Below are 27842 nucleotides of genomic sequence, written 5' to 3'. Positions count from 1 at the left end.
AATCCAACTGGCAGCTACATGTGAACTAAACTCCCCGATGGCCTGGGGCTGACACATTAACAAGACAGTTGTAGAACCGGCCATTGCCTTAAATGCTTGCTCATCAAGTGGATTCAATTGCATAGAGACAGTTCCTCTCACAAGTGTCCCTAAGTCCCTGACATTATTTGATGGAGATAAACGAATAAACAGAAGTTTGCCTTGAAGCAATGTAAGCAAATCTATCTTCGCAGCCTCAAGATTCTGGGGGCAGGCGTCTGACACAGTGGTTAGGGTGCCAGTTAGGATGTCCACATCCCACGGGAAAGTCCATGGGTTCAAGTCCCAGCCCTGGCTCCTGACTCGAGCTTCCTGTTCACGCACACCCTGGGAGGCAGCGGGTGATGGCTCAAGTAGTTGTAACCCTGGCAGCCACATGGGAGACCTAGACTGAGTTCCTGGCTTCTGACTTTCACTAGGCCTTGCCCAGTCCCAACCGTTGTGGGCAAATCGGGAGTGAACTAGTGGATGGGGGAGCACACTTTCTCTTTTTCTGTCTCTCCCTCCCAAATAATACTAATAAAAGTGTGCTTTATAACACTGCTTTGCATGATGTGGAGATTTGTCTTCCAAGCGCTGGACCCGTGCAAGCATGGAGAGAGCCTAGCTGTCTGGAGAAATGCAGCAGCACTCACGAGTGCCTAACACCAGGTGCCCGGCGTGCACTCGGCCGCCTCGCCACCAGCCCGAACACAGGACTTCCCTCTTCCTCCATCTCAACATGTAACGTCTCCAAAGAAAACTTTGTCTGAAGGAGAAACGTGTCCTGAATAACGGGAAAAGGAAAGGCAAGCCGAGGCTGCGCCCGCACTGAACACCATGCATGTTGTCAGCTGACGCTGAACCACCACAGCTATCCATGGTTTCTTACACTTGGAAACAATCTGCCGCCAGACAGCCGCGGCGCCCTGCACACGGGTGGCGGGAGCAGATGCTGCACGCTGGCTGGCTCACCAGGGTCTACAAAGACGTGGGCTGTGATCACTCAGCGCCACCCCGGTGCCTCAATGCCCCATCATACAGGAGGCAGTGGCAACCATGTACTAAAAACACAGAAGCTCGGGTGTGTAGATGAACCACAGCTCACGTGACCCTTCCAAAGTCTGCAGAATCCGAAGCCCCTGCCAATCACAGCCGAGGGCGGTGAGGAGGGTGAGGCGCCCAGGGCAGCTCGCGGAGGCCGGCCCTCCCCGGTTACCTTCAACGTCTTGTAGTAGATGGCTCTGTTGATCTCCAGCGGAAACAAGTTCTGCTCTGCTCCCGAGCAAGCCCAGTTCACGTAGCGCAGCCAGTTGCCCTTCTCCGGGTCGGTGGCGTCGATGCACATCCATCCCAGGTTCGGATAATACACCTGGGGAGGGGGACGCTCGGGTTAAAAGAAGAGCATCTGAAAGACATCCCATCTTCAGCTTTGAGACAGTTCTCGATATCTGCAGACACTCTTCACAGCAGTTCATAGGGGGCCAGCGCTGTGGCGGAGCGGGTAGAGCTTCCACCTGCAGTGCCGGCATCCCATATGGGCGCCGGTTTGAGCCCCAGCTGCTCCTCTTCCAATCCAGCTCTCTGCTATGGCCTGGGAAAGCAGTACAAGATGGCCCAAGTGCTTGGGCCCCTGCACCCACGTGGGAGACCCGAAAGAAGCTCCTGGCTCCTGGCTTTGGATCAGCCCAGCTCTGGCCAACCAGGGAGTGAACCAGCAGGTGGAAGACCTCTCTCTTTTTCTCCCTCTCCCTCTCTCTCTCTGCCTCTCTCCTTCTCTCTATGTAACTCTTTCAAATAAATAAATAAAACTTGGAAAAAAAAAAAAAAGCAGTTCACAGTAACAAAACACATGAAGGAGAAAGGCCAGCTACAAGGTGCAAACTGAAATCCAGAACTGCCCAACCCTCGTTATCTTGCTGGCCGAGCGTGCTGACTTTTGCGCTAAAGTAAAAAGCCACAGTTATTATGCACGCTGATCCCTGAATGCCTTGCTGCCACGAACACTGACACCGGCGACAACCACATTCTCTGCTGGGCGACTGTGCTTGCAGCTTGCAGCAGGGTTTGGCAGCAGGCAAATCCCAGGAGCTTCCAGCAGGGTTCCGCCAGTGGAGTGTGCGGATCTGGGCCCGCCGACTACATGGTGAACCCATGTGAGTTTGCCATGCTTTTGCAAACTCGGCTGACCCTTAATACCTCAGGACAAAGGCGCCATGGACAATCGGGGAAACATCAGCACCGTTCCTAAGCAAAGACCAAAACCCAAGCCCCTCTTTGCAGAGTCAGAGCAAACCTGCTCCTGCAAGGGGCCGTTCCTGGTCACCCAGACTCAAGTCAATTCTTCCCCACTCGACCTCCACCCCTCCCCATGCTGCCGCCCTCATTTATCACCCTTGCATTTTACAGAACATCCAGTTAGCAATGGTTTTTAACTGGAGCTTTGTGTACACATAAACAGGATTTATTTTTCCCAAACTAAACTGCAAAAACACCCAAGTAGGCACTGAAACAATTGCAGAATCAATCGTGAAGATTCACATGTTGAGCAAATGAAATTCGTCTTTTACTTTGTTTCAGAAAAAAGGGGGGAAAAAAACTATCTACCTCACCCAGCAAACACACGCGCACGCGCGCGCACACACACACACACACACAGAGCCTGGCTCTCTGCACTCCAGTGGTTTTCCTCCTGGACCCACACAGGCCACCTTTCCTGTGGAACAAGCTCACGCTCCTGGGCTGTGAGTAAGGACGCTGCTCTCTGGGCACGCTGGCTCCCCAAGCCCGGGACTGCCGCGTGTGGCCTCCACCGTCCTGGGCACCACCACTGCCTTCTCCTGTGGGGAGCTTTGGCTATGATGCTGCATGCTTTATGTTACCTGGTGTAATCTGGGCGGCAGGTTTAGTATTCCATCTATTTTTTAAAAAAGATTTATTTTATTTTATTTTATTTATATGAAAGTCACAGTTACAGAGAGAGGGAGAGACAGAGAGAGAGGTCTTTCATCCTCTGGTTCACTCCCCAGATGGCCACAATGGCCGGAGCTGTGCTGATCTGAAGCTAGGAGCCAGGAGCTTCTTCTGGGTCTCCCACGTGGGTGCAGGGGCCCAAGGACTTGGGCCATCTTGTACTGCTTTCCCAGGCCATAGCAGAGAGCTGGATCAGAAGAGGAGCAGCAGGGACTAGAACCAGCGCCCATATGGGATGCCGGTGCCTCTGGCCAGGGCTTTAACCTGCTGTACCACAGTGCCAGCCCCATTCCATCTATTTTCAACACGGCGAAATGAGGTTCAGAAGTTAAAGAACTTTCCTTTCCAAGTCACCTACTTAATCACACCACTGCCGGCGCCACGGCTCAATAGGCTAATCCTCCACCTTGCGGCGCCGGCACACCGGGTTCTAGTCCCAGTCGGGGCGCTGGATTCTATCCCGGTTGCCCCTCTTCCAGGCCGGCTCTCTGCTGTGGCCCGGGAAGGCAGTGGAGGATGGCCCAGGTCCTTGGGCCCTGCACCCCATGGGAGACCAGGAGAAGTACCTGGCTCCTGCCATCGGATCAGTGCGGTGCACTGGCAGCAGTGCGCCTACCGCGGCGGCCATTGGAGGGTGAACCAACGGCAAAGGGGAAGACCTTTCTCTCTGTCTCTCTCTCTCACTGTCCACTCTGCCTGTCAAAAAAAAATAATAATAATAATCACACCACTACTCATCAGGCCCCTCCTGAGCACTCCGGCAAGAACAGCCAAGCCGGGCCCTCACTCCCTCCCTTCCTCACAGCACTGGGGCAGTTCTAACATACAGTCTCACCAGTGGACCTGCTCTGCATAAGGCATTGGTAGCTCCAGGAGAAGACAACTGGCCTTCTCACACACTGACCGCCTCCAACACCTTGCCGAAGCCTGGCATAAAGTGGGCTAACTACAAAAAACCATGGGATGAATGAATGAAACCAGCATGTGAGCAGCACCTGCTGTGTGACAGGTGCACACACACCCGAGTGTGCTCGCTGCTGCCTTAGCACCTGCTGTGGTTTATTAAAAAACTGGTGGGCAACGGGCATTTGTCCTACCCGTTAAGACATCCTCAACTCACACTGGAGTGCACTGGTCCAGTGCCCAGCGCCAGACCAGCTTCCTGCTAATGTGCACGCTAGGAGGGGACAGGTAACAACTCAAGTGGGACCCGGACTGAATTCTTGGCTTCTGGCTTCAGCCTGGCCCAGTCCTATTTATTGGGCATCTGGGGAATTAATCAGCAAACTAGAGTGTGCTCTTGTACTCTTTCTCCCTCTCAAATTGAAAATAAAACAGGGGAGCCAGTGCTGTGGCATAGTAGGTAAAGCCACCACCGGCAGTGCCAGCATCCCATATGGGTGCTGGTTTGAGTCCCAGCTGCTCTACTTCCAATCCAGCTCTCCGCTATGGCCTTGGGAAGCAGTACAAGATGGCCCAAGTTCTTGGGCCCCTGCACCCATGTAGGAGACCTGGAAGAATTTCCTAGCTCTTAGTTTCAGATTGGCAAGCATTGTGGCCATCTGGGGAGCGAACCAGCAGATGGAAGACTCTCTCTCTCTCTCTGCCTCTGCCTCTCTGTAACTCTGCCTTTCAAATAAATAAATAAATACATCTTTAAAAAAAAAAGAAAAGAAAATAGAATGTTTAAGGGCTATTTCTGTCATGTTTGTCAGCATAGCAACATAAGGAGAATGGACGACACGCTCCTGGAACATTGCCCACCCACCGTTCCTACTTTGTAGTACCATATGCAGGCGATACTACCCCATCCCAATATAAACTGCCCCCAGACTCTGGGTAACAAGCCGCACGTTGCTGCATCTTGGGGGGTGGCAGGGTCCCACCTGCTCCCCATGCGCACACTGGCCAGGCACAGAGAACACACAGACAGCTGCCAGGGAAACCCGGAGCTGCAGCAGGCAGCCAGAGTCTGTGGGGCTGCCCAGAGCAACAGCGCAGCCTGAGTGTGTGGGGCTGCCCAGAGCAACAGCGCAGCCTGAGTGTGTGGGGCTGCCCAGAGCAACAGCGCAGCCTGAGTGTGTGGGGCTGCCCAGAGCAACAGCGCAGCCTGAGTGTGTGGGGCTGCCCAGAGCAACAATGCAGCCAGAGTCTGTGGGGCTGCCCAGAGCAACAGCGCAGCCTGAGTGTGTGGGGCTGCCCAGAGCAACAGCGCAGCCTGAGTGTGTGGGGCTGCCCAGAGCAACAGCGCAGCCAGAGTCTGTGGGGCTGCCCAGAGCAACAGCGCAGCCTGAGTGTGTGGGGCTGCCCAGAGCAACAGCGCAGCCTGAGTGTGTGGGGCTGCCCAGAGCAACAGCGCAGCCTGAGTGTGTGGGGCTCCCAGAGCAACAGCGCAGCCTGAGTGTGTGGGGCTGCCCAGAGCAACAGCGCAGCCTGAGTGTGTGGGGCTCCCAGAGCAACAGCGCAGCCTGAGTGTGTGGGGCTGCCCAGAGCAACAATGCAGCCAGAGTCTGTGGGGCTGCCCAGAGCAACAGCGCAGCCTGAGTGTGTGGGGCTCCCAGAGCAACAGCGCAGCCTGAGTGTGTGGGGCTGCCCAGAGCAACAATGCAGCCAGAGTCTGTGGGGCTGCCCAGAGCAACAGCGCAGCCTGAGTGTGTGGGGCTACCCAGAGCAACAATGCAGCCAGAGTCTGTGGGGCTGCCCAGAGCAACAATGCAGCCTGAGTGTGTGGGGCTGCCCAGAGCAACAGCGCAGCCTGAGTGTGTGGGGCTGCCCAGAGCAACAGCGCAGCTTGAGCTGGAACCCCCTGGTGCTCAGGTCAGCCTGAACCTTTGCAGGAAGCAAAGCGCTCCAGTTGTGCAAATTCGTCATTTATGCACAGCTCCCTTTGCTTCAAAGGGGACTAAGGAAACTCCTAGGCCAGACTGATCTGCAAAAGCAAAATATTCTTTTGTTTTATTAAAAAGATGAACACTTCTTTAAAATAGACTAACAAGTAATTAATTCACAAAAGAATACAAGTACCCCAAACCTCAAAAACACAGACACACACAGACACACACACACACAGCTCGGGTAAGGCAGTAAAACAGCCACTTGGGAAACACACATCCCATGGGGGGGGCTGTGACTGACTCTCAGCTGCCACGCTTCGGAGCCAGCTCCTTGCTATTACTTCACACCCATGGGAAGCAGCAAACGATGGCTTAAGTTCTTAGGTCTCTGCCACCCACAGGGGAGACCGAAACTGAGTTCCAGGCTCCTAGCTTCAGCCTTGCTCAGTGCCGGCTGTTGTGGGCATTTGAGAATGAAGCAGTGGATGGAGAATCTCTCTTTCTCGAGAGATCCTTTATTTGCCTTCCAAATAAAATGAAAATAATTTTTAAATATATTAAACTTAATAAAACTAACTTCAAATTAAAACTATTTTCTATTAAATTAGCAAAAAGTTTGTTAATGAAGAGGAAAAAATGGGAAGAGTATAGGAAACAAGACTTCCCCCAAACGCTGCTGATCAAAGAACAAACTGGTGTAAAGGTTTTGGATGGAATTTAGTAGAATGTGACCAAGAAAGTCTCCAACACATGCAGCATATACTTTAGCCATCAGGTAGGGATTTACTCTGATGAGATGACAGGGCAGTTGTACCCGGATGTGTGAACACAGATGTTCACAATAGTGAGACTTACTGAAGCTGATCCCAGTCCACATCCACGCAATAACAGAGGCAGCTCAGTGAGTGACAGCCCCTCCTTGCAGCAAAGACCAAGGCTCTGAAAAGCACTGTTGGAGCCGGCGCTGTGGCGCGGTGGGTTAATGTCTTGGCCTGAAGCGCCAGCATCCCATATGGGCGCCATTTTGAGACCCGGCTGCTCCACGTCCTGCCCAGCTCTCTGCTATGGCCTGGGAAAGCAGTGGAAGATGGCCCAACTCCTTGGGCCCCTGCATCCACATGGAAGACCAGGAGGAAGTTCCTGGTCCTGGCTCCTGATTGGCACAGCTCCAGCCATTGCGGCCAATTGGGGAGTGAACCATCGGATGGAAGACCTCCCCCCCAACCCCGTAATGCTGACTTTCAAATAAATAAATAAATATTAAAAAGAATAAAAAAGAAAAGCACTGTTGTGTGAACAGTGGGTAGGTGATGTGCTAACTTCTGCTTCTGTTAGATGATTCTCCATCACCTGAGAATTTTATCTCTATAATCAAGAGAAAAGTACAGCCATTTATGGCATTATTCAGAATATATGAATGACTGAACAAAGCCATTTATAGAAATACAGGCAGATATGGTATCATTTTTTTTTACATATAGGAACATTAAAGAGAAACATAATCTGAACCTAAATATATGAAAATGTCAATAATGGTTTTCTCTAAAAAGCAGGGTAACCCATAACTGCTTTCCCTTTATTTATGTGAACTTCCTACTTTCGGGCCACACAGCACAAACACGAGGCTGCTGGAAGAACAGCCTTTTGAATAAAAGCCGGAATTTGAGTGACAGCAGCCAGTCTGCCGCACACCGCACTGAAGGCCCTCATCACACACACGCACCTTTGGAAAAGCACAGAACTGTCGCATTTTTCCCGAGTGTACCCGTACATACAGGAACCCGGATGGGATGTGATTTTACACAATTCCCTTCACAGGTGTCAAACCTCGGTTTCCAATCAAATTTCAGTGACTGAGACACAGAACCTGTCTCCAAATGTGATGAAAGTTTGCTTAATCTAGCAAAACTCACCAGACTACAAAGGCACCCGTCCCAATCTCTCCTTCTCAGACAAGGCAAAGGCAGGTAAACCTCCGACCCGGGCTCAAACCCAAGAAACGACACACCTAAGAAACCCATTTCCAGATCTTCATGAGGCCAGGAAACACTCAGCTGATGTGACCCCAAAGAGCACCGCTACACCTGATCCACCATTCTCCTGATCCACTCTAGAGAACAGCCCCTCTAACAAAGCAAGGCGGCGGGTGACAACATACCGCTATAAAATAACCTTGCTAGTGAACTCACTTTCAGGTTGAAATTGCCCATTCTAGAAAGAGCTGAAAAAGGGAAGCACCAGCATACCGCGCACTGGCTACGCGCTTTACGTGCTGTTTTGGTTAACCTTTATAGCAATCTGCAAAATGATTATGAGATATTATTAAGCCCATTTCATAAAGAGGAAACCTAGGAAAGGTTGATGATAGCTTTAGTCAAATAATCAAATCACCAAAAATGGAGCCAGGATTCAAACCTGGTCCCCTCATTTCTTCCATCACCAAAATAAAAGAGAGAAGCAACCGGAGAGTGGAGAAGGAGGCGCAGGCTTCTGGGCTGCTGGCGGCGTTCTCTGTCCATTTTCCTGTCTGCAAACCCTTTCCCGTTCCCACCACACCAAGTGATCTGCCCTAGCTCCTTTCTGTCTCTCCCACCACTAACAACTGTGCATCAACTTCTTGTCAAGCAGAACCCAATCTTCACACCACCCGAGGTAACCCCGCTGTTTAGAAATAGTTACAAAAGAATCTAAATTCAAATTTTATACACATGACAATTTAAATACACATTCAAAATTAAATCTCCATGCCATATGGAGAAAAGTTTGCAAAGAACAAACCAAACTGGGGTGGGTGCTGTGGCACAGTGGATTAAGCCACCACTTTAGACACTTGTCCCCCGTGTCGGAGTGCCAGTTCAAGTCCCGGCCGCTCCACTTCCAAACCAGCTCCCTACTAATGCGCCTGGGAAGTAGCAGATGACTGCTCAAGTACTTGTGTCCCTGCCACCCACGTTGAGAGACCCGGATGGAGTTCCAGGCTCCTGGCTTTGGCATGGCCCAGACCTAACAACTGTGAGCACTGGGGGAGTGAATCAGCAGATGGAAGATCTCTCTCTCTCTCTCTCTCTCTCTCCCCCCCCCCCCCCATTCTGTCATTCTTTCAGAACTTAAAGAAACCTTAAAATAACTAGGTAAAATGTAAAGCCCACTCTCAGCTCCAGGGCTGTAAGCTGAGCATGGCTCACTGGCTGGAAGCCAGCAGCTGAGTTGCACTTTCTGGACAAAAGGCCTAAAATCAGCTGGTGGCCTCTGCGCTATTGCTTGCAATTTTAACTTACAGATAACTTGACTTTAGAAGATTTGAGAAGGCAAGGAGGATGAAACCTGCTGGCATTTCATCACAGTAGTGCTGACAGAGAACGTTTTCACTTTACAGTGCATAATGTCTTCCATTTCAGAGACAGTTCTCTATCAATTTTAATTGATACACAAGTTCTACTTCCCCCTCTTCCTGACTCAAAATCAAAATGTGTCGCCTGAATGCACAAAAGGCAAACAGAAGCAGTAAACTATCAGTTTTCAGTGATAACAATGGATACTGTAAAACTAGTGAAAAAACAAAGAAATCAGAACACTGGGTTTTACAGGCTAGGAGGAAAGGAGGGCTGCTGGACAAGACTCACCAAAGGTTAAAATGTGCCTAACACACGCTCTCTCTCTCGCTCTCGCTCTAGCTCTCCTCTCACTCCTTCCTTCCTTTCTGGAAAAAAATTAATTAATTAAATAAACGAAAAAAACCTGCCTAACTTCCCGACTTAATATGACTATCTCTAGAAATTTAGAAGGGAGCTCCAAATAGTTTGGGGGGCGGGGGGAGTGTTGTTATGGCATAGTGGGTACAGCAACCACCTGTGCTGTCAGTTCGTGTCCTGGTGGCTCCACTTCCAATCCAGCTCCCTGGTAATGGCCTGGGAAATGCAGCAGAGGCTGGCCCAAGGGCTGGAGCCCCTGCTGCCTACATGAGAAACCCAGAAGAACTTCCTGGCTCCTGGCTTCAGCCTGGTCCAGAGCTGGCCACTGCACCACCTGGGGAGTGAACCATTAGATGGAAGGAAGATCTCTCGATCTTGATCTCTCTCTCTCTCTCTCTCTCTCTCAAATAAATAAAATGTTTATAGAAAATCTGGGGCCAGCGTTGTGATACAGTAGGTTAAACCACCACCTGGGACTCTGGCTTCCCACATGGACCCTGTTCTTGTCCCAGCTGCTCCACTTCCAATCCAGCTCCCCACCAATGGCCTGGGAAAAGCAACAGAGGATGGCCCAAGTCCTTAGGCCTCTGCCACCTATGTGGGAGATCCAGAAGAAACTCCTGGTTCCTGGCTCCTGGCCTTAGATCGGCGCAGCTCCGGCTATTGCAGCCTCCTGGGGAGTGAACCAGTGGGTGGAAGACCTCTCTCTCTCTCTGTCTCTACCTCTCTCTGTAACTCTTGCAAATAAATAAAATAAATCTTAAAAAAAAGAAAATTGTTATAGTACAAATAAAAATTTTTTTATATTTATTTATTTATTTGAAAGGCAGAGTCACAGAGAGGCAGAGGCAGAGAGAGAGGTCTTCCATCTGCTGGTTCACTACCCAATTAGCCACAATAGCCAGAGCTGCACTGATCTGAGGCCACGAGCCAGCAGCTTCTTCCAGGTCTCCCACGCGGGTGCAAGAGCCCAAGGACTTGGACCATCTTCTACTGCTTTCCTAGGCCATAGCAGAGAGCTGGATAGTAAGTGGAGCAGGCAGGACTCAAACCAGCGCCCATATGGGATGCCAGCACTGTAGGTGGAACCTTTACCTGCTATGCCACAGTGCCAGTCCCAACAAATAAATTTGAAATGCATGCATATGAGTGGGTCTTATGTTCATGGAAAATAAATATAATTTAAAAACTATGTATGGATTTTAAAATTTTTTGCATCAAAATAAACATCTTTTATTTTCATTTCCACCTCTCTGAAGTCCTCATATCTCAAAAGGACAACACTTGTGCATACACGGTGAGCTTTATACTTTGAGGAATTATACATAATCACAGTAAAACTACTTAAATGTCCAAGAGGGCCTGGCATACTGTGGAATTCTAGGTAGCCTCGAGGAATGATGACGCAAACAAGTAGTTAGCACATATATTTCCAGAACATATTGAAAAAAAAGCACATTATAGAACTGTATTAACTGTTTGACCTCAGTGGCATAAATCTCTATACCTGGTGTTTGTGGATACACTAGAATGTGTGAGAAACAGAAGAAGACGACAGGTAGAGACAGAGCTGACAGAATGTTCCTGAAGACGACCAAGATGCTCACAGTGGCCACGCCCGGATGGCAGGCGCTTACGTGATTCTTGCTTTCGTGCCTGTATGTGTATACATTAATACTACTCCACATGTCACAGAAGGTTTGTGAGAATGCACAACACCAAGAGTAAGCTCTGATGTGAGCCACAGACTCTGGGTAACGCGAGGCGTCAGTACAGGTTCACGGTTACACAGAACCGCCCTGTGATGCAGGGTGCTGAGCAGGCTGTGCGTGGCAGGGCAGCAGCCACACGGAACTTGCTGTGGCCTGAGAATGTCGCCCAAAAGCAAGCCCTAGGGGCCGGCGCTGTGGCCCAGTAGGCTAAGCCTCCACTGCAGCGCCGGCATCCAATATGGGCACCAGTTCATGTCCTGGTTGCTCCACTTCCAATCTAGCTCTCCGCTATTGCCTCAGAAAGCAGTGGAAGATGATCCAAGTGCTTGGGCCCCTGTACCCGCATGGGAGACCTGGAAGAGGCTCCGCTCCTGGCTCCTGGCTTCAGATCTGCCCAGCGCTGGCCGTTGTGACCACTGGGGAGGTGAACCTTTCTCTCTGTCTCTGTGTCCATAACTCTACCTCTCAAATAAATAAATCTTTAAATGGAAAAAAAAAAAAAAAAAAAAAGCAAGCACTGGAAACTTAGTCCTCAGCTCAACAAAGTGGCAAGACAGGGCCTATCGGGAGGTGTTTAGGTCATGGGGCTGCCGTTCTTGTGGACGGATGAGAATCAGCTACAAGGGGCTCAGGGCTGCACCCTCGCCCTCCTGCAACCTCTCACACTCTGAGTCCTGTGCTGTGTTGACACAGCCGGAAGGCCCTCGCTAGGTGCACCACTCAGACTTGGACCTCTTAGCCTCCAGAACCGGGAGCCAATTAAAGTCCTAGTGTTTACAAATCACCCAGTCTGTGGTGTTCTATTGTAGCAGCACAAAACAGATGACAACAGAGGGCCTGCACTGTGGCCCAGCACGGTAAGCCTCCCACTGCGATGCCAGTGTCCCCTGTTGGAGTGCTGGTTTGAGTCCTGGCTGCTCCACTTCTGATCCGGCTCCCTGCTGATGCGCCTCGGAAAGCAGCAGATGATGGCTCCATTATTGGTGTTCCTGCACCCATTTGGGAGCCCACAATAGAGTTCCAGGCTCCTGGCTTCAGCCTGGCCCAGCGTGGGTTGCTGCAGCCATTTGAAGAGTGAACCAGCAGATGGAAGACCATTATCTCCACCTACCCACCCCACCACTCTGCCTTTTAAATAAATAAAACACTAAATCCTTAAAAAAATAATAACAAAAAGAGGAATGATCTATACTTTTTGGTCGCTTTTGCTGTGAACCTAAAACTTCCCTAAAAAAAGAGTCATTAGGGCCAGTGTTGTAGTGTAGCAGGTAAAGCTGCTACCTGCAATGCTGGTATCCCATATGGGCACTGGTTAGTGTCCCGCTGCTCAACTTCCTATCCAGCTCCCTGCTAACAGCCTGGGAAAAGCAGCAAAGGGTGGCCCAAGTGTCTGGGCTCCTGCATCCATGTGGGAAACCCAAGTGAAGCTCCTGGCTTCGGCCTGGCCTGGCCCGGCCCGTTGTGGCCATCTGGGGAGTGAACCAGTAGACAGAAGATCTCTCCCTCTCTCTCCCCTCACTTTTCTTTCCCTGCCCCAGCCCTCTCTATTATAACTCTGACTTTCTAAATAAATAAACACATCTTTTTTTAAAAGTAAGAATAAATAAATGAAAATATAACAGTAAAACAAAATACCGCAGTTTCTGATAGCCGGCTGTCCCTGCCAGAAGCGTGTCAGGGAAACTCTGCTGTTTCTCTCCTGTTGACTCTGACTTAATAGACTGTTTGCAGTGAAAGTTTGGAAGACTTGGGACTGGGTTAGATACTCAAGGCCTCAAGAAAAGCAATTTAACACTTTGTCTCAGATTAGCTTCCAATGGAGTTCTTGGGGTGTTAGACCCAACGGCTAAAAGATAAGCAGGTCTTAAGGGGATTTGAAGACAACAGATAAGATTCCGATGAGAACCATTTCTACTACCTTAATAAGCAACATTCTGATGCCAGTCTGAGGAAAAGACCAGGGGTGGAATGAATTAATGAGAGACTAAACGCTACCCGATTTTCATCTTCCTCTTTATAAGAAACATGTACCTTACAATTCCTACATTCTGCCACACACATACAATTAGAAAGAGAGAGAGAGAGATTAATTTTAAGATTTTAAGGGACAAAGACTTTAGGGGACGTCACTGTGGTGCAGCAGGTTAACACCCTGGCCTGAAGCACCAGCATCCCATGGGACGCCGATTCTAGTCCCAGCTGCTCCAATTCTGATCCAGCTCTCTGCTGTGGCCTGGGAAAGCAGTAAAAGAAGGCCCACGTCCTTGGGCCCCTGCACCTGCATGGGAGACCCGGAGGAATCTCCTGGCTCCTGGTTTCAGATCAGTGCGGCTCCAGCCGTTGTGGCCATCTGGGGAGTAAACCAGCGGATGGAAGACCTCTCTCTTTGTCTCTACTTCTCTGTAACTCTTCCAAATAAAATAAAATAAATATTAAAAAAAAGAGACAAAGACCGTAAAGGCTTCCATACCATACATCCCCGTTGTGATCAGAACTACCTGAAAGAGACACAGATTCCTTCCTGACTGTAGGAAGATTCAACCTTCACAACAACGAAGCCTTGAAGCCCAACCAGAAAGACCTGCAACATCATAAGCACTTGCAAACTGTAGTGTGTGTGTGTGTCTCTGTGTGTGTGTCTGTGTGTGTGTGTCTGTGTGTCTGTCTGTGTCTGTGTGTGTGTCTGTGTCTGTGTATGCTAGAAGTAGCTTTAACAATGGGATGTTAATAAGTTTACAGTGGAAAATCGAGCCCCATGTCATGGTTCCAAATTACAATTTTTCACCAAGCTATTATCAAGTCATACTATGCACGGGCTTCAACGTGAACAAAGCTTAATTGACCAAAGGCACTACTAGTAATTTCTACGGTATGCCCAACAAAGTCCCACTACCATGCTGGATACCCAGAACTACAGTGAGTTCACTGATGTTGACTTCACAGGATTGGACTAACCTGGCAGAGCCCATCACTTCTCTCGGGAAACATAAAATTGAAAATGCAGTTTATTTCGGGGCATGATTTTGCGGTCACAACACTTCTAATGATGCAGGCATTGTCTCTAGCAATTTGTATCACCTTTTCTTACAAACACAGAGCTCTTTCGCCTCACAAGTAGTTAAATAACATAATGCAAATGGTCCTCCTGGTAAATCCCTGATTTCTAAAGCACCCTGGCTTAATAGGAGAGATTCACAAGAAACAGAGAAACTGAATTACTAGGAGAAGTTCTGATTTTTCAAGTTAAGAAACACCAGCTTTGGCACTGAGAGAAACAGCAACATGGGCTCCTACGTACAAGCTCTCCAGATCTCCCGGACGGAGAGAACCTAGGCACTGGCAGCCGTATTTGATTTTTGGGCTTTTATATGCTAACGTGTGAAGGGCAGGTGTGATTTCACGGAAGGTCCCCTCATACGAACACCAGGAGTCGCACCAGGAGTTCCTCTGGGAACACAGTGAGCTTCCAGAAGGCATGGGCCTGATTCAACACAGACACTGATTTCCCAAGCAACATCCCAGGGAACAACACACAGGTTATTTTCCCAACTTCCCCAATGAGATATCATTATCCTCATCTTTTAAATTGAAAATTTCACAACCCAGAGGTAATGTGGACCCTGCCCACAGTCATGGAGCCAGAGGCAGGAGGGTAACCAAGGCCATGAGAAGGAAACATTCCTAACGGGCACATAGCCGGCCAGAGCCTCGGACTGCAGGCTGCACCGGAACCCCTCTCAAGTGGAGCCCAGGGGAGCTCAGCTCCAACCCTCGACTCCTCCTGCGCGGAGGCGGCTGACGCCCTGGTCCGTCCTCCAGGACAGCTGGGAGACCGTGCAATCCACAGAACGAGAAACCTCTCAAAAGCTCAGAGCTCCACAGAAGTGTGCATGCGCTAAATACACCCAACTCCGGCTACTCCAGACACGGACACTGTGCTCCACAGCACGGGGAAGATGCCACCGGGGCATGTGCAGCCACCTCGCGGGGTCTTTTCCGGGGAGCATCCGGAAGCCTGGGAGGAAACAGGCGTCCAGGTCTCGGCTGCAGAGAGATGCAGCACGGACAAGGCCGTGGAAACACGGCCCTGCCGCTCACTGTGGGGGCAGTGGGGCAGTCTGAGAACACACAGAGCGCCCTGCATGGGAGTCTGCGCCCGGCGAAACACTATAAAGAACATATGGAAACGCTGGCTTAATTTCAAAATGTCAAACCCTGAGGGAACAAGATAACGATTTCTTTAAAATATACAGAACTCGGATACGCAAAGAACAAGAACCTGTTCTTACCTCCCACATGTATACATTATTCTTCACCTGAGATCTTTTTTTCTTATCGCCAACAAATGGCCCAAACTTTTTGCCTTTTAAAATTGGTTTAGTGGCCCAGACACCTAGAAAATAAAACCGACATTTTAGTGTGTTGTGCTTCCTTGAAAGGTTGAAAGCATTAAAATCAGCTCAGTTTCACAAAACAGTTGACGAGGCCAGACAAGACAGTGTTAAATCAACCGAGATCAGGCTAAGCCGAAGCAAGTCCTTAATGGGAGCTTTTATTTTTCTTCTTCATACTTTTCTGTATTTTCCAGATTGTCTTTAAAGAACCTATACTATTCTGTGACTGGGGAAGAATGTTTTATTTTTGCTTTTAAGTTTACATGTAAAACCACCTACACTGCAATCACAAATATTTGAAGAACACATAGTTGAAGAGAAAAAAAATCAGAATGAAGTGAAGCTACAATCTTTAAGCTCTTCCTTGCACTTTTCTGGAGATTTCAAGTTGCCTCCGGTGAACATGAGTTATTTTTATAGAGAATTAGGACTACAGTTTTGTGAATAAACATTTCTGAATTTCATTGGCTCCAAGAAAGCAAGCCCTTCTCTCTGTAGCGAAGCTTCCTGACAACCCCCAGAGCTGAAACTACCAAGGGAGAAGCCCATCCCTGGGTTCTCGGGACTGCTTCTACTGCTCATGCGCTGACCATAAAGCAAGCCGGTAAGACGACGAAGCCACCAGGAACAGGTCAGGCGCCAGCCCTGGAGTCAAGGGAACTGGCACACACGGTCAGTTTGCACAGTGTCCCTCCCCTGGCCTCCGGTTCCTCATGAATAGACTGGGAGTGGAGGCTGGGCCAGTCTTGTGTAGCCTTCTGGAAGCCTGCTGTGAACTGCATTTGATTATAGCGCTAACAAATCAATTTAGGGGAGCTAGGAAATCAATGACTTTCTTTCATTTGAATGATATAAACAAACAGATTAAGCCAAAGAGAATTAGGAAAAGCAATTACTAAAAATTTATCCACACAGATATATATATATATATATATATATATATATATATATATATAAACTGGGCTATCAGAAAAACATCTGAAAAAAGAAACAGAATATAAACATAAGATAGTCCAAGTTTGTATTTTGACCACATTTTCATAATTTATAGCCTCAGCCTTCTGTTGAAAGATGAGGCCACAAAAAACAAGACCAGGCACACACAAGCTTGGCTTACATTCCGTGAAAACCCAGCCCGAAGCACCTGGAGATCCTCAGGTTGTGTCACTCATTCAAGCAACTACTAATGGACCACAAGGACTCTGGTACTGCAGACTTAAACAAGAACGAAGGCACTCCCGGCCAGCGACAGGGACAGATGTGAGAACAAGTACAAAACAAGGAACTAACTGGATTAACATGATCAGAGCAGGCCGGTGGGGGAAGGCACCCCCTGGCAAGTGCTGAAGGTGGGGGTGCGTGTGTGCCCACGTGCAAGCGTGCACACCTGGTTTTACTTTTACAATCAACAGCACAGTCTTCCGGTCAAGGGTGCATCTGCTGCCTCGCAGGCCCCCCAGGGAGCCTCGGGCCACCTGCTCTTCACTGCCCGCAGTGCTCACCAATCCGGGTCTTGTCCACGGCAGACGGGCAGAGCCTCACTTCCTCGGGAAGTCCTCGCAGCACATGTTCAGGCACCTCGGCCAGCGACTCTGCGGCTGCCACAGGCTCGGCAGTGTTCTGCAAGGCAGGAAACAGGCGGATCAGAGCAGAAGGAAGAGCCCAAGTCGTGTTTTGTTTTTTTTCTGGTCCGATAAGCAAACATGCAAAACATGTAACTGAAACCGGAAGCTGGCAGATCAGACCCAAAAGGTGAGGGCAAGTGCTCGCGAGGCCTTCTGACGCTAGTTTATGAGACTCCAGAGGAGACCGCTGCTACCTGGGAGCCCGTCTGTGTTTATCTGTCTGTCCTAGCCACCTGTGGCCACCTGCAAACTATGCACACCCCAGCACCACACTGCTTTGCGGCCCTAAAAGACCTGGCAGCCAAGGACAGCTCAAGCCTGCTTTTAAAATTAAAGGCTGTGGTACCTGCTTCAAAATGCTCAAAAATGGAACTCAACATTGTGCACTCAAATGAAAATGTCCAGCACATACTGCAGAGGCCCCGCTGCCTATCTGACCCTGCCCAACCCAAACACCCATCCACCAACCACTCCCAGCTTGCCTGGGGCTGGAACATTCCATCCAAACACACATCGCATCCTACGGTGGTAGAAGTGTTACCTCCCCAGAAAACAGAAATCTAGCAGTGCCTACCAAGTCACTAAAGAGCACGGTCACAACGATGGCACAAAGCAGCTAAGACGGGAAGAGCGTCACACGATCACTGATGAAGACGTAGGCTGGAACGCATCATAATCTCAACACGCAGGATTACTATCAGATAAGGACGCAGGACAGAAAAGGTGACGGCCAATCAGAGGCAACTCTCAAGTCGAAGGAGAACCGAGCGTCTGCTACCTGGTCCCACGTCTCCAGGGACGATGCTGGAACCGCCCCCAGCCGACGCGTCGGTCACAGCACCTCTGAGAATACTGGCCTGTGTTCAGCTCACTGCAAACGGACACATTTCCCAAGGACTTTCAAAGGAACCAACGTAAGCAAAAAGCAAACTTTAAGCTAAAGATTAATTTTTCGCACAATGAAGCTCTTGTGGTTTTTAAGAATGTCATGTGCCAAGACAGGAATATCATCCAAATTTGTGTACTCCCAGCAGTTCAATTTTTTTTTTTTTAATATCAATAGGCTGCTTCAAGAGAAAGGAACACCACAGTGGTTGCCAAGGTCTCGTCTCTGGCCCGCTTTCAGACAACATCCCTCAGACACCTGCCGAAACAGGAGGGTAAATTCACTCCAGAAAACGGCTTTAGGAAGCTCTGAAATAAATTTAACACAGACATTTCTAGTTCTAAATAGAACTCATTCTAGAAAATGTTAATCTGCAAGCTGGATTTTCGGAAATATAAATGTTTTCTAAATTTGGTATCCTGGGCTACATGGTGATTATTTTGTAGCACTCACCCATTAGGCAACAGCTGGGAACACCAGCAGAGCAAGGAGTCCTAGCAGCACCATCAGGGCTACACTTTCTGGGCTGTGACCCAGGGCCAAAGCTCGGCACCACTTACCACCGCAGGAGCGGCCCGCTGGGAAAACAGCGTCTGCTGACCTAGACAGACACTTCCGGACAGCAACACAACAACGGCCGCTCAGCACGAGCGCTGTGCTGCCCCTCTTACCTGCTTGGTCAAGTTACCCCAAGCAGCCCGAGAGGAAGGGAGTCAGGGATTCCCCCCCTAAACCTCGCCACATGTACACAGACACAGGAGGAAACCAAGCCTTGGGGAAGGGGCCCAAGTGGTTCACAGCCTGGATCTGAATCTCTGTCTGACTTGGGGTCCTCACCTGGCATCACTGCGGGGTTCCCCACAGGAGCACCACCTGAGAACAGCATCTGCCTAAAACCTCCCGACCCACGGTCGTGTCAGCCACTCCCACAGGAAATGTCTCACTCGAGACCACCATGTTAGAACCTCTATGCCCTGGCCTGGAGCGCCGGCATTCCATATGGGCGCCGGTTCTAGTCCTGGTTGCTCCACTTTCAGTCCAGCTCTCTGCTTCGGCCTGGAAAAGCAGTGGAAGATGGCCCAGGTGCTTGGGCCCCTGCACCCATGTGGGAGACCCAGAAGAAGCTCCTGGCTCCTGGCTTCGGATTGGCACAACTTCAGCTGTTAAGGCCAATTGGGGAGTGAACCAGCAGATGGAAGACCTCTCTCTCTCTCTCTCTCTCTCTCTCTCTGCCTCTCCTCTTCTGTGTAACTCTGACTTTCAAATAAATAAATAAATCTAAAAAACAAACAAACCTCTAGAACACGTGTGAGTATCAAGGACCACAGCATAGCAGCCAGGTGCAAAGGAACATGGACAATCTCACTGCCCTCGGTCACCTGGATGACCCCAGCGTGACTGTGGATGGGGCCCCTCACCCAGGAGAGGACACTTTGTTAGTGATCTCAGAATCCTCATTACGGTGGGACTGAGCTCACACAGGAAGCCCTCACCACAGCAGCCCACTGCGGTCTCGGGCCAGCCCAGCCTGCCCCTCCACCCCCAGTGTGGCAGGCTCTGCAGCAGCGGCTCTGGCAAACAGCAGGGGCACTCTTAGTCAGTGACTGAGACTGACGCCATAAACAAGAGTGTCAATTTGTAAAGTCAACAACAGGCGTCACTGTGCACTCACTCCTCATGTGGGATCTCTGTCCTTAATGTGCTGTACAGTGTGAAGTAATGCCATAACTAGTACTCAAACAGTATTTTACACTTTGTGCTTTGGTGTGGGTGCAAACTGTTGAAATGTTTACTTAATTTATACTAAATTGATCTTCTGTATATAAAGATAATTGAAAATGAATCTTGATGCGAATGGAATGGGAGAGGGAGTGGGAGATGGGAGGGTTGCGGGTGAGGGAAGTTATGGGGGGGGAGCCATTGTAATCCATAAACTGTACTTTGGAAATTTATATTTATTAAATAAAAGTTAAAAAAAAGGTCAGTGATTGATGAGCTAGCAGGCACAGACTTGTGGCATGGCCTGCACGCTCCCCTTCCTGTTTTCCCTTCATGGTTCTCATCATGGCCATTAATAACTGTTTGTGTAATCATGTGCTGAGTGTGTGTCTCCCCCGTTGGACTGGAGAGAAGACAGAGGGTGTCTGTCCTGTCCAGTGTTGCGATCCCAGCACTGGGCAGTGGACCTCAAATGTCTGTTGTCACTTAAACACTTGAATGAGTGCGTGATTCTTTGGAAGCTAACTGAAACCTTTCTTTGGAAAAAGGAGAGAAAAGAGCAGGGTCATCTACCAGAAGTACTTTCTCCACATGTACCTGGGCATTGAGGCAGGAACTGGGGTGAACACAGGTGTCCCTCGGCATCCAGGGGCACAGGTTCCAGGACCCTGCAGACACCAGACTCCGAGGAGCTCCGATCTCTCACGTGACACGGTCCACACTTTAAGTCACCTCTAGCGTACTGACAACACCTAATCCATGCAAATGCTACGTCAGCAGTTGTCACGGGATGTTGTTTAGGAAATAAGCGTGTTGGGGAACCAGGACAAAATCCAGACAGAGCCCACATGTAACCACTAAGCCAGCAGGGTCTCCACTCCCAGTCCACATGCTGAGGTCCCCTTCAGGAATTCAAAGTCAGAGCCACTGTGAAAACAACACTAGAACCCTTGGGTTCCTGAGGGCTCCGCTCTGTGATGGTGTCATCACCCTGCCAGCTACTGAAATAATCGCCATTTCGCTTTCTGTTTCTGCATTTTCCGCGGTGTGAACAAGGCCTGTAGTCTGACACTGCTGCAATCCACGTCCCAGTGTTGCTCCCGTGTGAGACCTAGGTGAGTCGCCATCACTGCGGAAGGGAGAACGAAGAGGACCCGGGACTGCGATTTTTCCAACTTCCTGTGAAGCTATAATTATTCAGAATAAAAGTTTTAAAATGTTTCTAGATTTCTAACATGGCAAACAGCCCCAGGTTAACAAGCATCAACACAAAGTCCAAGAGCAGCTACGCCACGTGAGACAGCCACGCCTTCCAGCGCCTCTCAGCTCAGGGGGAGGAGCAGAGGCCGAGACTCAGAGACCAAACCAACAAGAGTGCGGTGTGAGACCGCAGGGTACACCCACCTCCCACCTGCCCCTCTTCCTGCGCCCCAAAAACACGTGCAGGGTCTTTTTCATTTGAAGGGTTTCACTGCTACCTTCTGAAGAAGAATAAGCAAAACACACCAGAATAAACTGGGCTTAGTGCCAGTGGCTTCAGAGTACAGCATCCAAGGCAACGGCTCACCACCAGGCCCCTGAGCTTCTGCAGGGGAGGAAAAGAAAAGCCAGAGAGAGACCCTATTCTCTGCTTTAAAACCCCAGGGTGCTGGGGTCAACTCTGTGGCACGGTGGGTTGAGTTGCCACCTGCAATGCCGGCATCCCATATGAGCACCGTTTCAAGTCCTGGCTGCTCCGTTTCACACCCAGCTCCCTGCTCATGCGCCTTGGAAAGAAGAAGATGACCCAAGTATTTGGGTTCCTGCCACTCATGTGGGAGACCCGCATGGAGTTCTGGTCTCCTGGCGTAGGCCTGCCCAGTCCTGTCTGTTACAGACATTGGGAGAGAAAATCAGCAGGTGGAATCTCAGAATCTCTGTCTCTCCATTGCAAATAAATGAACCCCAGGGGGGCTGAGGTCCCAGTGCAGCAGAACCTGACAGGGGCCAACCAACATTGTAATCCTGGGCCCGGCCCTGTGATGCTGGACCTGCCCAGCAGCAGTCCCCACTGTGCTATGCCGGGCTCAGCCACAACACTGGTGGCAGCCTGCACCTGTGAGCCCTTGCTGGAAGGCTGGTTAATCACCTCTCACTGTGAGCAAACACAAATGCCAGCTGCCGAGGGGCCTGGGGTACAGAGAGAGCAATGGCTGGAGGGCAGCCCAAGCTCAACTGGGAACACAGTCCCTGCGTGAGATGCCTCACTGCAGAGCAGAGAATGAGGGAAGGGTCAAGAACTGAGTGCTCTGTGGGGCCGGCGCTGTGGTGTAGGGGGTAAAGCCACCGCCTGCAGTGCTGGCATCCCATATGGGCGCTGGTTCAAGTCCCGGCTGCTCCACTTCCAATCCAGCACTCTGCTATGGCTTGGGAAAGCAGTAGAAGATGCCCCAAGTCCTTGGGCCCCTGCACCCATGTGGGAGACCCAGAAGAAGCCCCTGGCTCCTAGCTTTGGATCAGCGCAGCTCCAGCCATTGCAGCCAATTGGGGAGTGAACCAGCAGATGGAAGACCTCTCTCTCTCTCTCTCTCTCTCTCTCTCTCTCTGCCTCTGCCTCTCCTTCTCTCTCTGTGCAACTCTGATTTTCAAATAAAAAAATAAAAGTTTTAAAAAAATAACTGAGTGCTCAGGCCACCATATCCAAGAGGGAATCGCAAAGAAAGCAGCAGCAAAGGGGCCCTGGAAGTCACCAGAGAGGCAGCATCCGCAGGCGGGGCAGCGGCTCCCAGAGGTGGGGGTGACAGAGTCAAAGGCGGCAGCGCGCCTTGGACGGACCCCTCTCCCCAGCTCCACAGCCAGCCATCCTGGACGCAGGGGGCGCTGCATGCGCTAGGCCCACACGGTTCTTAGACAGCAGCAACAAAGACGAAAGGCAGGCTCTGGCCAGCTGCGGCCACAGACGGGCATGGGAGCCTGTGTGTCCCCATGGGGGGTCAACAATATAACCTGAGAGATAAGGAGGGCACGTGTTCTAAACAAGATGACAGGCGGCAGCAGCTCAGGAAGTGCCACACAGACCTGGATTGAGAGGACTCAGCAGTGCCGGCACGCGCAGGAGCGCGGGGACCGCTGCAGCTGGCTCCACGTGAGCCGGAGCGAATGCAGAGCGGCTGGCGCTGGATCCTGCAGAACCTGGAGGCCAGAGCAAAGAGCTTACTATACTGGAGAGCACCAGGCCTGCAACCCGGGAGGGCTTGGCAGCGGGCAACAGCGTGGGATGAGATCTCCCCTGGCTCTGGTCTACTCTACATTCAATCCCACCCCCACCCGTGCCCCTTGAGGAAGCTCTGTACAAAGGCATCTAGCCCAAAACACGTTCTTTTTTAAACTTTATTTATTTATTTGACAGGTAGAGTTAGACAGCGAGAGACAGAGAGAAAGGTCTTCTTTCCATTGGTTCACCCCCAAATGGCCGCCACGGCCGGAGCTACGCCAGTCTGAAGCCAGGAGCCAGGTGCTTCTCCTGGTCTCCCATGCAGGTGCAGGAGCCCGAGCACTTGGGCCATCCTCCACTGCCTTCCCGGGCCACAGCAGAGAGCTGGCCTGGAAGAAGAACAGCCGAGACCAGAACCCAGCGCCCATATGGGATGCTGGCACCGCAGGCAGAGGATTAGCCAAGTGAGCCACGGCGCCAGCCCCAACCCAAAACACTTTTTAAAACCTAATCCTCCACCTATGGTGCCGGCACCCCGGGTTCTAGTCCTGGCTGCTCTGCTTCTGATCCAGCTCACTGCTCATGTGCCTGGAGAAGCAGCAGAAAATGGTCCAAGTATTTGGGTCCCTGCCACCCACGTGGGAGACCCACATGGAGTTCCTGGAGCCTGGCCTAGTCCTGGCTGTTGCAGCCATTTCGGGAGTGAACCAGCAGACTTCTTTCTCCCTACCTCTCTCTCCCTACAACTCCACCTTTTAGACAAACAAACAAATGAAGTCAGTGACTTGCCCACAGTCACAGAGCTGGAGAGGCCCGGCCAGAACTGGATATGGAGCCTGAGAGTAGGGAAAGCAATGGCTGAAGGCCTGTGACCTCTGCAACACACAGGTCCACCCGCAGGAACCACTCCGCAGGCTCACCCGCAGGCCCACCCACAGGTCCACCCGCAGGCCCACCCACAGGTCTACCCGCAGCCAGGAGCGCCTTCCAGCTGAGAAATGCTGCTTGACTTGTGGATTTTTTTCTCAGACCTCAGAAATAACATATTTTCATTCTGAAACGCAATACCCAGATTTTATCAAAACTGCTAATTTGTCTAATAGAATACGTGAGTCAAACTGAAACTGACGAGCCATCTTTATCCACAATGTTAATTTCCTAACTATACACTTATTTATTGAGAATCACCTTACTTGGAAGCCTTTAAAAAAAAGTCTAAAAAATCAAATTTGTACTCACAATGATCTATTTAAAATACATTCTAAATCAGTAGCATGCCAAAACACAAATGTTTTAAAACTTATATATTTTTAGGCCTAGGAAAAAGGTGTGGAGATAGAAACTGGGAGCGAAAGCCACGTTTCCAGGTGAGGCCTGTGAGCAGATGGATTGCGATGGTCAGACAGCCTCCCACAGACACCTCTGCTAGAGGAGTGACCGACAGCACGCAGCCCCGTGAGAGCCTCAAAGGCACGGTGCCTACACATCAGGGCACGTACCAGACGATTCCACACCAGGAAACTCTACACCAGGAAAACCAACCTCCAGGGGCAGACAGGCCACCAGCAGCGAGGACTAAGGCAGAGTGCAGAAAGGGGTTTCCAGGAATGACAGAAATGTCCATGTAGCAATGGCGGCAATTACACAAGTGTAGACATTCGTCAAACTCAAACTGTACTCCTACAATGCATCCATTTAGGGCAGCTGTTGGATGGGGTAGTTAAGGCACCACTCGGACATCCACATCCCTTATCAAAAGGCCTGGGTTCAAGTCCCCGCTCCACTTCAGACTCCAGCCTCCCGCTAATTACCCTTGGACACAGCAGGCAATGGCCCAAGTCCTTGAGTCCCTGCCACCCACACGGGACACCCAGATGAGTTCCAGACTGCGGACGTTGGCCTGGCCCTGGCCCAGCTATCGCAGGCATTGGGGGAGTGAATCGGCAGATGGGAAGTCTCGCTGTCAGACTATCTCTTTCTGTCTCTCTGCCACTTACCAAATAAATAAAAATACATTTTAAAAAAATTTTAATAGTTACTTTTCTCACACACAAATTACACCTCAGAGTTGATTTTTGAAGTCAAATAACTAAGTAAATAAATCTTATATTGTCATCTTTGTTAAAAATCAAACTGTAATGCTCCAAGAATAGGGGTTAACACTGTGGTGCAGTGAATTAAGCCATCGCCTGTGACACCCACATCCCAGAGGAACACCGGTGTGAGGTCACTACTGGTCGACTTCCAATCCAACTTCCTGTTAACGCACCTGGGAAAGCAATGGAAGACGGCCCGTGTGCTTGGGCTTCTGCCACTCACGTCGTAAGCCTGGAGGGAGTTCTGGAATCCTGGCTTCCATCTGGACCAACAGGGTCACGGCAGCCATTTGGGGAGAGAACCAGCAGATGGAAGATCTCTCCCCCGACCCTCTCTCTCCCCTTCCCTCTTTTTTATTCCTCCCTCCCCCCCCCCATTCCAGTCACTATGATTTTTGAATAAAATATTTTTTAAAAACTACTCCAAGGGGCCAGCGTTGTGGTGTAGCAGGTAAAGCCACCACCTGCAGTGCTGGCATCCCACACGGGCGCTGGTTTGAGTCCCGGCTGCTCCAATTCTGATCCAGCTTTCTGCTAGGGCCTGGGAAAGTAGTAGAAGATGGCCCAGGACCTTGGGCCCCTGCACCCACGGAAGAAGCTCCTGGCTCCTGGCTGGCTCAGCTCCGGCCATTGTAGCCAACTGGGGAGTGAACCAGCAGATGGAAGACCCCTCTCTCTGCCTCTCCTTCTCTCTCTGTGTAACTCTGACTTTCAAATAAATAAATAAATATTTTTAAAAAACCTACTCCAAGAATATAAAGGACAAAACCACCTACACAATAAAAAAAAAATACAAAAACTTTCTTACCTTTTTTTTAGCTAACACAAACATTCCTCTGCTCAAAAGCTCCCGAAGATCCCCCCTCTCCCTCTGCCTCCCGGCCAGGGCCTACCCTGATCCTCAGGAAGCCCATGGAACTGCCCCCACGCAGTTCTGCTCCCTCCCTGCAGCCCCTGTGTCCACCCCCTACACCCTGTCCTCTGCACCTAGCAAGGGCACTCCATGCACAGCAGAATGCTGGCACTGGTGGCACTCGGCTGAATATACCATCTGACATAGGCAATGCACACTAGCTTTTTTTTTAAATACAATTATTTGCAAGTTTTACTGCTATTTCATTTAAACTGTTATAAGAGACTCCTTTTCAGTACTTCACCCAGAAAATAAGAAATTATAACAGCTTTAATCTACTTAATTAAAGCAGCTGGATTCTTAAATATGGGCTCGATCAGAGGTAACACTAGAAAGTAACAGCAGAGATGGGATTCAGTGTTGCTCAATATTCACACCAAGGTGTCTGTTGTATGAATAGAGTATTTTTTTTTTTACAGCTTTATCTTATTTATTTGAAAGACAGAGTTACAGGGAGAGGTAAAGAGTTACAGACAGAGTTACAGAGAGAGGTCTTCCATCCACTGGCTCACTCCCCAGATGGCTGCAATGGCCGGAGCTGCACCAATCTGAAGCCAGGAGCCTCTTTCAGGTCTCCCACGTGGATGTGCAGGGGCCCAAGGACTTGGCATCCTCCACTGCCATCCCAGGCCACAGCAGAGAGCTGGATGGGAAGAGGAGCAGCTGGGACCAGAACCGGCACCCCTACGGGGGTGCCGGCGTCTCAGGCCAGGGATTTAACCCACTGCAGCACAGCACCAGCCCCTGTATAGAGTATTATTAACCACCGACATACCTGTGACCAGCAAGAGACGTGGAAGATCCCTAGAGCATTAAAGTCCCCTAAACGTCTACGGACAACTCTTCTGCTTCTAGTCTAAGTCAGACAACGGGGGAATCAAACAAGCCTCAGCATACTGAAACAGCGTTACATTGTATTCGGTCAAGGAGTGAGTAGGACTGCAGTAACAATAAACAGGAACACAGAACAAGAAAATCTGACACACACCTTGGAAAAGAGCAGCAGTCAAACTGGTTCTGAAACACAAAAGACCTCCCTCTTTCCAAAAGCCAGCAGGCCCATGAAGTCAGCCGGCTGAAGAAAGGCCCTCGGTATGGTGGCAGGCAGAGAGCACGCTCCTGCCTCTTCCAGCCCTGGGACTGGGACACTGGGACACTGGGACACTGGGACAGTGGCACTCTAACAACAGACTGTGCCACCTGCAGCGGCCCCCGTGCACTCAGCGTCAGACACGGCCCCTGGCCCATGAGGCCTACACACATCAGTCTTGTGCCGTAGTGCCTGACAGGGTCAGGATGCCGGCCCTGGCTTCTCTCTGATCCTTGACCACTAAGCTCATTCTCACCGCGGGGCCTCTGCATCACCCTGTGTATTCACTGTCTAGTTTCCTGGTCCCAGATCGGACATATGCCTGATTTCTAACCTAAGTCTTGGTTCTGTTCCTGACCCCCTCCTCAGCACAGGCTTCTCTGACCATGGGACCCAGGGGACACTCCAGCCACCCTCACCGCCCCTGCTCAGCACAGGACCTGGCTTCAGGAACACCTGACAGCCCCGTCCACTGTGGGAAGTTACCTGTCCTCCTGACTTTGAACTGTCTTCCTCCACAAGCAGTGAGCCGCAGAGCCCTATCAGCCTAACTCAGGGCAGCTCGGACGGCACGCCGAGGGGATACAGGCTGAGGGTGAGGGCGAGAACTGTGAGTTCGCAGAGCCTGCCCACAGTTCTCGGGGATTCAAATCTGCTTTTGTTACTCACTGGTCTCTAAAACAAGCTTGGGGGACCA

General features: G+C 50.4%; 1 protein-coding gene across 1 annotated transcript in view; it reads right to left on the bottom strand.

Moving 5' to 3' along the window:
* The window catches only part of PRDM2 (PR/SET domain 2), a 124849-nt gene that overhangs the window by 74811 nt on the left and 22196 nt on the right, over positions 1-27842 (bottom strand). The window contains 3 exon segments of the mRNA XM_062190465.1: positions 1238-1390; positions 15519-15622; positions 17126-17243. Coding sequence (XP_062046449.1) covers positions 1238-1390; positions 15519-15622; positions 17126-17243 — 375 coding nt within the window.

The sequence above is a fragment of the Lepus europaeus genome, chromosome 5 (assembly GCF_033115175.1).
Source record: "Lepus europaeus isolate LE1 chromosome 5, mLepTim1.pri, whole genome shotgun sequence".
Taxonomy (NCBI): domain Eukaryota; kingdom Metazoa; phylum Chordata; class Mammalia; order Lagomorpha; family Leporidae; genus Lepus; species Lepus europaeus.
The sequence above is the reverse complement of the archived record's forward strand: the minus strand, read 5'-3'. Positions and strand labels throughout refer to the sequence as shown.